At 37.2% G+C, this 10,697-nt stretch overlaps 1 protein-coding gene across 1 annotated transcript in view; it reads right to left on the minus strand.

Moving 5' to 3' along the window:
* Nucleotides 1-10,190: 10,190 nt before the first annotated feature.
* The window catches only part of Lipk (lipase family member K), a 30,969-nt gene continuing 30,462 nt past the window's right edge, over nt 10,191-10,697 (minus strand). Inside the window, exon 9 of the mRNA XM_004632114.2 lies at nt 10,191-10,424. Coding sequence (XP_004632171.2) covers nt 10,191-10,424 — 234 coding nt within the window. The remainder of the gene's footprint in view (nt 10,425-10,697) is intronic.

The raw sequence follows: 10,697 nt of genomic DNA on the forward strand, positions 1-10,697 counted from the left end.
TTCTTTTTTTTGAAACAGGATCTTGCTATGCCATCATTGTTTTAAATTTCACACTGATCAAGTTTTAATCACTCTAAGGCCTTTAAAGTCCTTCAATAACTTTGCAAGCAGATCCTGTAAGAGGCAAGGCAAGCCTAGAGGCTGGGCTCCAGCACACTTGAGTTTACCTCGCCATCCCTCTTACTTTCTCTAACTTACTGTACTTACTCAATTTTCTTCATTAAGCCCAGCTTCTTGCCACCAGAGGTAGTCCCCTGCAAGTAGTGTCTAGCAGACATTGCCATTGTCAGCCAAAATTTCATTTCCTCGCAAATGAAATCCCTATCCACACTAATGAGGGTGTACTTTTTGTGGTGGGTTCATCACAATCAGAATTTAAATTGTTCAGGTGTGAATGGAGCTGCAGGCGTAGGGACCGAGACGCTGAGGACCCATGACCGAGCATCTGAGGCGATGAATAACATCTCTTTATGTCTGCAATAAAAATGGCCTCCAATAAAACTATTTTGCAAAACATGGTAAAGAAACAAAATGGAAAAAGAAAAAATGTTGAGGAAGCAGAATGTGAAGAATTCATGGTAGAAAAAGTGCTGGTCAACGGGTAGTGCATGGAAAGAGTGGCAGAGATTTATAGACACAGATGCTGACAATACACAGGAACCTGAAGGAAATATAGATTGTCCAGACTTAATTGAGACATTTCATAATTCTCACAAAGCTGGTAAAGAAAAGGAACATCTTTATCTGATGGTGTATCTGATGACAGCAAGTCAAAGATAAAGAGATGCTTCTGACAAACCTAGAGGCTTTTCCAGAGATCTTGATCCTGAGCGAATAAGTGGCACCATGGATAGAAGCGGAGAATTAATGTTTCTTATGAAATGGAAAGATTCAGATGAAGCTGACTTGGTGCTGGCCAAAGAGGCAAATAAGAAATGTCCTCAAATCGTCATTGCTTTTTATGAAGGGAGACTAATGTGGCATTGTTGTCCAGAAGATGAAGCTCAACAACTTATACCCTATCTATCTATCTGATCAATCGATCGATTGATCTATCTTTCTATCTCTCTATCATCTGTCTACCTATTACCTATCTATAAAATATGGGTCTTGATTTTTATTTTCTAGTGTGAAAACAGCATTATAATGAAAATCAAGTTTAATATGTCAGTTTTGAAAGTAATATTGGGGGAGTTGTTGGGTTTTGTTTGTTTTGCATCTATAACACTGGTTACTTTGAACAAATAAATAAAACTTTTGTAGCATTTGGTAGCCTGACATATTTCCTCTGCTTTTCTAAATGCTGGGGGGAATTGTCCACAGTCAAAATCAGAACTCATGTTTTAGCTCACATGCTTAAAGGCTATTCTGAGTTTTTTGGTTGTGTGTATATAAATAAAATACTTAAGTAAATGGTTTTTATTTTGTTTTTAAACATTCACCAAAATTAAAACTATGGATGATAAGCTCAAGTTTGAGACACCATCATTTTGAACAACTTAAGAAATAAATCACTTCCAGTTAAATAGAAAGTTTTCCTAAAGCCATAACCTTTTAAAGTTACAATAAATGGTTCTGTGATTAATTGAACAATTTAAAGTGGATATTTTCAAAGCAGACTTATCAGAATCCATATCTGTCTTTAATAAAAAAACATACAGCAGTTTACTTGCAAATTTTCCCCCACCCCTGCCTTTTTATCTAGAAGGGTGTGGTGCCAACATGAAACTCTAGCATTTGGGAGGATCTTTGGAGTTCAAGACTGGCTTGGACTACAAAGTGAGCTCAAGGCCAGCCTGAACTTCATAGCAAGACCCTGTCTCAGAAGGACAACAACAACAAAAAGAAAATGAAAAAAAAGAAAAAAGAAAAAGAAAAGAAGAAAATTCTTACCTCTACCAACAACTTCCCCACTCAGATAAGGTAGCAAGCCAAAACCTGGTTTGTTTGAATCTGCTAAGAGACTTGTCAAGGGAACATTGAGTATTCCTCAGGACCTATTAATTCACAGCAAGTTGAAATCTGCACTTAAAAGTCAGCATTCATGGATGTCTTAAGACTTGGCTCATGGAAACCTACTGAGTAGCTGGAAGTGTTCACAGTTTAGGACCTCCTAGAATAAATGAGTGGGCAAACTTGTAATTTCAGCTATTGACCTGCATGTTTTTCTTGACCCCAACTTGTTCCTTACATGTAGGTTCAATCTTTTCAGTATTTGAGTTACTATTTTCAGCAAAAGCCAGGAAAACAACTTTGTAGTAGTCAGAATGTTATCCTAACATATACTGTTTATTATAAATCATGGTGAGCAGTGGTTAATAAGTAGTTTTATATTCTATTAAAAATTATAATGTAAAATGTAATACTATGAATAGCTGTACTTACCTGCTTTTTTGATTACTCTTTATGTTTCGTAGCGCAGAAATAATATCTCCCTTTTTCCTCTTGTTTAGCTGGTTCTGTATGCCTACCTAGTTCATAAGAGGTAATTTATCATGGCATAGAAATTAAGAGCTTCAGCATCCAACAATTCTAGAGTTCAGAGAAATAATATTGTAGAGAAAACTGCCCCAAAATATCTTGTTTCCTAAACTATATGGAAGAGATAAGAATAATACCATTTTATAAGACTATCATGAAGATCAAATGGGATAATCTATGTACAGTGCTTAGACTGTATTTTCTTAAGGAAAAGGCTTAGTGAACTTGTGTGACCACGGAGGGATAGCTTTTCAAATCATATTCTTCTCCTATGAGTTTATTCATTTTTCTGTGTTTCAAACTAAAATGTCTGGGACAATGGAAAGATGGAATGTCAAAATGTGCTGGGCTGAGATTCCATAGACACCACAGGGGAACCTCTCTGTGAACAATTGATGCCCAGTCAACCACTCTTCTCTGGCCAATGTTCAGATCTCATTTAATAAGATTGCACCTATATTCCCATGTATTTAATAGGAGCACATCTATACTTCATGTATGAAAGGAAATTCTTGACAAATGAGTCTTAGCCAAAAGCATGTAATTACATGTCATGTAAGTACTATACTTTCTATAAGACCTTATGTAGGCGTTCAAAATAAAGAAGACAATCCTGGCTTTAATTATTTATTGCTCACTGACTCTGATCAGTGAACCTGGGTGATGGTAAATGCAATTTTGATATAAGACAGACATAGCCACTGCCACCAAGAAGTTGGACTCTCACCCAAGATCATTTGGAAACTGGACAGCCTTTGCACGCTCTGTTGACACCCAGTGTTCTTGTTTGCTCTAGACATCCCCAAAACTTTCTTCACAATTTTTCCTCCTCTGGAATGTCTCCTCTGACCCTTCATCCTTTTTTGACTATAGCATGCACCAAGATCAACACCTGCTTAACCATTCACAGAGCACTTTGTGTCTATATAAAATCCTAGTAACATTAACTCCATATGATAATATCCATGCTGGGATCATAACTTACAGAACATAGAGAAAAGCTCTTAGCAGCTACAGCAGCCAGGAAGTTACTTGCCATGTGTATCTTAGTTACTTCTGGTACTTAGAGTTTCAGTATGTAACATGAGAGCAGCATTGAAATCTAACTCATGCACTTTCGTGAGGACTAGATGAGATAGATGTGCATCTTGTGCAGAACTTGGCACATAGGACAAAGTCTAATATTCATCCCCTCTGTAATACTCTCCCACTGCACAGCAGATAGCATAGCACCAAGCAAAATATTGAAGAGTGTTAAGTGATTGTGAGACTAAACAGGGAATAACTGAGTGATGGATACTATGGTACAGGCAGAATTGCACTGTAAGAAGCAGAACAGCATGGAGGTTAAATAGGAGTGCTAGTCCCTGAGTAAGATAGCTTTTAGACTTATAACATTCCAGACATCCAGTCTCCTCATAGGTAAAGGGGGAAGCATACAGTGAATGAAACATCAGGGGTACTCTGAGGATCAAACAAGGTAATACACAGAAAATACTCACCACAATATTTAGTAGATATTACACGTTTAAAATATTAGGTAGAGGTGGCATCTGTAAATATGGTTAAGATAAGTACACCTAAATCTCAAGAAGTTAATTTATGGTTCAGTATAACTTCATCTATGTTGCATAATATCATGATATATTTTATTCACACGTAAATTAAGAAATACATTTTTCCATATAAATTGTGGCCAAGCTGAAAAAATATTAAGATACTATCTTCATGTTTTGGGGTTTTTTTTGTATTTTAGTACAGGGTCTATAGGGTCTACAGGGTCTCACTACACAGATTGGACTCGTAGTGATCCACCTGTGTTCAGCCTCCCAAGAGCTAGGATCACAGGCATGCACTGCCACATCTAGGCTCAATCACCATCTCAGCTTGCCCCGGGGGCAGGTCAGACACGAGCATCGTATTTTTAAGTAGTAATATTTATTAACCTTTTCAATGTAACTGGCATTGTATTAAATTATTTCAATGTGTTGTCTCACAGGAATCTGATAATAGTAACACTAACATCTCTATGGATGGGAAGGGAAGATCATAACATTTAGTAATTTGTGTTATGGATAAAAAGATAATAATAGAACTTGAAATCAAACCTAACCAATTTGACTGTAGGACCTATGTTTAAGTGTATGCTACACAAATATGCTTCTTATACCTCTTGGATCTTCATGACCACATATGGGGTGAGCTGATATCTTTGTGTTGCAGAAATAACCTAAATTGTCTATCTGACACCATACTGGTGAACAGAATGCAAGACTGGAATTGCATCTGGAAGATGGAACTCAAAAGGTGTGAGAAAATTCAGGCTGAAGTAAAAAATATCAGATACAAAAATAAAGCAAAGACCTTATGTTTTAGGATATAGTGAATTCTCAAAATCACAGGTTCTGCTATACATTGAATGAAAGTTGTTCTGTTGTAGCTGGGATAATTCTGTAATGTTGAAGGACAGAAGGACTAAGTAGGGGGGGGACTACATTTGGTAGAGACAAGTGGATGACTTCTGGTTGATCTCTTAGGTGCTGTGACTACAAAAATGCCAATATGATACATCTATTGACACACTTTCCTTCTGATTGGTGCCAACCAGGTTGGTAGACCTGGCCTAGCTCTTTGCCAACCTGGTTTGACTCATAACTTGGATAGCCTGTTTTACACATGTGTATGCACTCCTTTTTAAAATTTTTTAACCAACATACTCATGTCATTCCCATCATTAGTTCAGCTGCTCCTTTTGTCATTCTAGCTCTCATAACACTGATTTTTTCCCTAGTCTTTCTAGTCATTTTAAATGCACCCCAACTTCTGATCCTGCTCACTGTACAGATTTAAACACTAACAACCAAGTGCTCTGAGCTTCCCCACCCAGGGCAATCTCTTGTGAAGTTCCTCACCCTTGTCTCCAGAGAAACAACACAAATAGTTTAAGGAAGTACTGAGACTTTGGGATTTGGATTCAGATAACAGTGGGTTCCAGACCCAGATTAACTGCTAATTCTTGAATATTTCAGCCTACGTGACTTAACTATGTATTTGATACGTGATAAGTACTAACTAATGTTAGCTATTTTTATTGTTGCCCTCCTGGAGGCAAGATTGCTTACCAGATTTTAAATTCAATATAAATGAGAAAATTGAGGTCTACATTTTCTTTGTTTTATCCCATATCTCTAGCCTGTGACAAAAATAGGTGCAGTGTAATTTTTAGAATTAATGATGTAACTTTGAAGAATTGTTAGCAAACATATTTTCAAGGATTACCAAGACACACTGTGACCAAGGAGATGTTGGACTCTTCAAGCCCAGCATAAAATAATTTTCTGTTGAAACAACGTTTGTACAGTTTTACAGTTTTTTCCCTTCTAGAAGCTGCCAGTATGAAGATTCAGATTTCAGATTCATATAATTAATAACAGTGAAAATGATATACCTTGAAACTCCTAATAAAAAGAGATTATTAATTTTTAAAGATTTTTTTCCTTATGATGGAGCAAACAGAAATAAGAAATCCTTACTTAGGTGAGAAATGCAGTACTGTGGCAACCTCTGTTGGGGCTGAGCCACACACTGTGGGGAAATCCCAGAGGAGGCTGCGAAACATGAGTGAGACAGCTTGAGCACAGCAGCTTGTTGGGTGGAAGATGTGCATCTAGTGAGGACGCAGAGTGAAGTAGCTCTGAGAAAACAGGCAGAATCAGACTATGAGAGAGTGTTGAAAGACGGGGTAGTTAGGATTTGATGCAATACAAGAAAAGCTGAAAGTAATTGAGGCTCTGGAGTGGCACTGCTTCCTGGTGACGCAGCGTGGAGGAGTGAGAGAAAAGTAAGTAAAAAGATTGCAATTAGAGATACTAAAGAGGAAGGAGAAAAGATTTGGCAAAGATTATTGTACATCAACATGAGAGAAATACGACGCTAATCCTATTTTAGAGACTCATAATTTGTTTTTGCTTTTGTTGTTTTGTTTGTTTATTTGTGTGTTTTGGTATCAAAAATCGAACTCAAGATCTCATGCTTGCTGGATAATTTGGGTAAATTACTAAACTCTCAATGATTGTACATACTGGTATAAAAAACCTGAGGGTGGCATTGCATCAGAAACACCTGCAGCACACTGATACTGAGACTATTTTGGATAGATGAGAGAAGAACTTATGATTTTTAATAGTCGTATATTTTCTTTTGTGAGCTACCCACCATCTTTCAAATTGTATTGGATATGAACTAGCTGAATGGAATATTTTTTAAAGAATCTTGGCTTTTGCTTCTGGTTTTGAAGAAATAACAGGCTCTAAAATTGTGATCCCATCATAAAAACCAGACAATTGGAGGCAAGATAATAGAAACCAGTTTCCAGACTTTGGCAATCAGGCCATGGAGAGAACTGTGTGACCTCTGGAAAGAGGAAAATATATAACATAAGGCTTGTGAAAAATAGGATTTCCTGTTTACCAGCAATTTCTCAGTAGTAGCAGATGCAGGTGACCCAAACTGAGTTTTGTGGTCCAGACAATTTAAGGACAGTGAGACTACAATTCAAGAAGGTGAAGATACCAAAGTTTGTGCATTAGAATACTTGAGAAAGGAGCAGGGCAGAGCAAGAGCCTCAGAAATTAGTAGAGTAATTATTTGGAGCCTCCAGTCAAATTACAATCTGCCCTTTGTAATGGTGAAATTCATAAAAGTGGACAAAGAAAAATTCAGATAGAATGTTGTCCAAGAACTATAAACAAACCAGGTCCTACAATGTAAAAAAAGTCATGCAGGGACTAATATGAGTACCCTCCAAGCCAGTGTAGAGGGGTCATTCTGAATGCTTGGGACATGCAGTAAAGACTTTAGTAAGCATATGGCTTCATAGTAAGACAATACTTCCTCAGAGCAGAGGTAACTAGAGCTGGCCTGAAAAGGATAAAGTGCTGTCTTCAAAACAATCAATTTTCCTGCAACTAAACGGACTGTTCAAACATTTGCAACCTTGCCTGGGTGGATAGCCTGGTGGACTAAGTGCCTGCCTGGCAACTGCAAGAACCCAGGATCAATCCCCAGTACTGCATGCCATGCCGACCCTGTCCCCAGCATACTGAGCCAATCACCAAAACTGGGTGCAGTGGCACATGCCTGTAATCCCAGCACTGGGGAGGCTGAGACAAGAGGATCACTATGAGTCTGAGCTGTGTAGTGAGACCCTGTACCAATCAAAACTAAAAAAATTCCAACCTTCTTTAAGGAATAAAGAAAAAGTTCAGCACTGAGCAAATAAAATTCAGCATCTGGCATCAAACAAACATTGTCAAACACGCACTATAGGGCCGATAACCGGGACACAGTCCTACGCAAGGCAGTCACTGTGGTCAATGATTCCATAAGCAGGACTGTGTTAAAACATGGTTGCAATAGTCAAAGATTTGAAGAAAAACATGAAAATGAGGGAAACAGATTTTTAAAAACCACTCAAGTGGGATTTCTAAAAATAATTAACATAATATTTAAACTAATAAATGTATCCAATATGATTGCATAACTACAAAAGAAAAACTCTAGATGTGAAATGATAGGAACATGAACTATTTTGAGTACACAAAGGAAAACAACTGAAAAGTACAACTTTAGAGGCTACTGTCCTTCCCAAGCAGTCTACAGAGAGATTTACCAAAACGAGGGTTCATCAAAACTATTTGAGGGAATAAGGGCCCCAGATTTTCCAAATTTGATGTAAAGTATAAATCCACAAAAACAAGAAGCCAATAATGTTGGAGCAGTGTATATATATGAAAACTGCACCAACTCTCAGCTAAATCAAACTTCAGAATATCTTCCACGTATGACTTAGATCTTAAGTATCACCCAGAAGTCTGTGTGTTAAGAGCTGGTCCTTGGCTGATGCTGCTACTGGAGGTGATGGCAACTTTAGGCGAGGCATGGAACACACTCCCTTGGGGATTACAGAACGCTGCCTTGCCTTGCCTTTTCCCACATGCCATGACGTGAGTCATTTTGTTCCACCACACATTCAACGCCATCATATTCGGTCTGATCGCAAGCCGAAAAGCAACGGAGCCAGTTGACTGTGGACTGAAACCCCTTCAATCAGAAGCCGCAAAAATTTTTTCCTCCTTTTGTGTTATTTCTCTCATGTATTTGGTCACAGAGGTGCAAATCTAACACCATGTATAAACAAAAGCTTCTTAACAAAGAAAAAGGCGCATTGAGTAAAAAGATGGGAAACCTAGACTTATGAAAAAATTTGTATTCCAGAAGATAATGAACATTATTTAAAATGTATTGAAGAAATAAAAATGCAACTATCTCAACCTAAAATTCTGTTCTCAGAAAAAAGTTTCCTTTAGAAATGAAGACAAAAGAAAGCTTTTCTCTATTTTTTTGGAGAAATAAACACTGAGTAAATCAAGCACTCAAAGATCTGTGAAACAAGTGCTCAAAGACGTGCATTAGGCCAAAAGAAAGTGAAATAAGGAAGCTTTCAACCAGAGACAAAATAATAATATGTTGTATATTATGATATAACATAAAACATTATAATACAATTAGAATATGTTACACCTAATATAGTATTATAGGGTTCTATAGCAGTACATACTATACTTTAGAATCAATATAAAATATATTTATTGTATTTATTATATAATTACTATACAATAACAATAGAAGTAATTTACTATTACTGAAAACTAACACAAATTTAGAGCGCTGGAACCATATATATTCATCATCTCGCTATTTCCATGGATCAACAGTCTAGACTGGGTAGCTATGTCCTTGTCTCATGGTCTCAGGGGCTGCCGTCAAGGCTTTTTTCATAACAGCAGACTTTATTGTGGAGGCTAGACTTCGACACTCAAGCAGGTTTTAGGCAGAATTCGTTTTCATACAGCTGTGTTTGAGAGCCTTGTTTTTCTCTGGTTAACAGCTGGAAGATTCTAAGAGCTACACACCATTCCTTGAAGTGTGGGCGTACTTAACACATATATTTATTTTATTAGGTCAACAAGGACAATTTGCTGTTCTAGTCTACTTAGGTGTATTTTTTCCATACTGAGCCTTGCACTGAGGGCCTTCATACTGGGCTGCATCTTTATCTTAAATTTTTTTTTTCTTTTAAATTTTTGACACATGGTCTTGCCAAGTCACTAAGTTGCCCAGGTTAAGCTTGAACTTAAGATCCTCAGGGGCTGGGGGTTCAATTCCCAGGCCTGCCATACTGGCCCCGCCCCAGGGGCATCCTGAGACAACAATTGAGACTGGATGTGATGGCGTGAGCCTGTAATCCCAGCTCTCTGTGAACAGGCAGATCATTACAAGTCCGATCTAGTAGTGAGACCCTGAACACTCTGTAGACCCTTCCCTAATATATATATATATATATATATATATATCCTCTTGCCTTAGCCTCCCAGAGTGATAGAATTATATGCATATGTTTGATACTATGTAATGAAGTATAATTAGGGAATGACATCCCATCACCTTTGGTATATAATATAACTTAAATAAGGCTGGGGTGTCTACCACTTTTGCTATTCTGTTGGCTGGAAGTAAGATTCAGACTGTATCATCACTGAAGGGCAGAAGACACCAGAAGCTCAAAATTATCTGGGGTTACCTTTAGGTGTGCTCACCTTTTATCATTATAAAATTCACTTGCTTAAATAAAGAAACTGCATTTAATTTTATAAACACTCTTTCATCAGTCTAACTAGGTCTGGGTAAATTTCCTGGCATGCATCCTGTCCCAGGTAAAAATCAATATGATTGTAGTATGGAATCATTTTGTAATAAAAAAGGTTGGCAACTTTAGGGAGCAAATTTTCCATGTCTCTAGGATCGGCCACAATATCCTGTCCACCACTCCATATTGCTGTTGGAACTTCCATCTTAGTAATGTTGTACAAAGGAGGTGTAACCTAAATATAATGAAAAGAAATTAGAAACCATTACATTAAGTTTAAGCAATTTTCTCAAATGATAAAAGTGTGTAATCAGCATAGACAAAAATACAGAATCATTAAAGTGTTAAAGCACTTGAAAATGTTTGAAATACAATAATAGGCATTTCAAATAAAAAAAGAAAAGAAGATGAATGAAGAAATTAATACCAGGGAATCAATTACCAATTTATTTTCTTTCTTTCTTTCTTTCTTTCTTTCTTTCTTTCTTTCTTTCTTTCTTTCTTTCTT

Source organism: Octodon degus, unplaced genomic scaffold, assembly GCF_000260255.1.
Source record: "Octodon degus isolate 3935 unplaced genomic scaffold, OctDeg1.0 scaffold00046, whole genome shotgun sequence".
NCBI lineage: Eukaryota > Metazoa > Chordata > Mammalia > Rodentia > Octodontidae > Octodon > Octodon degus.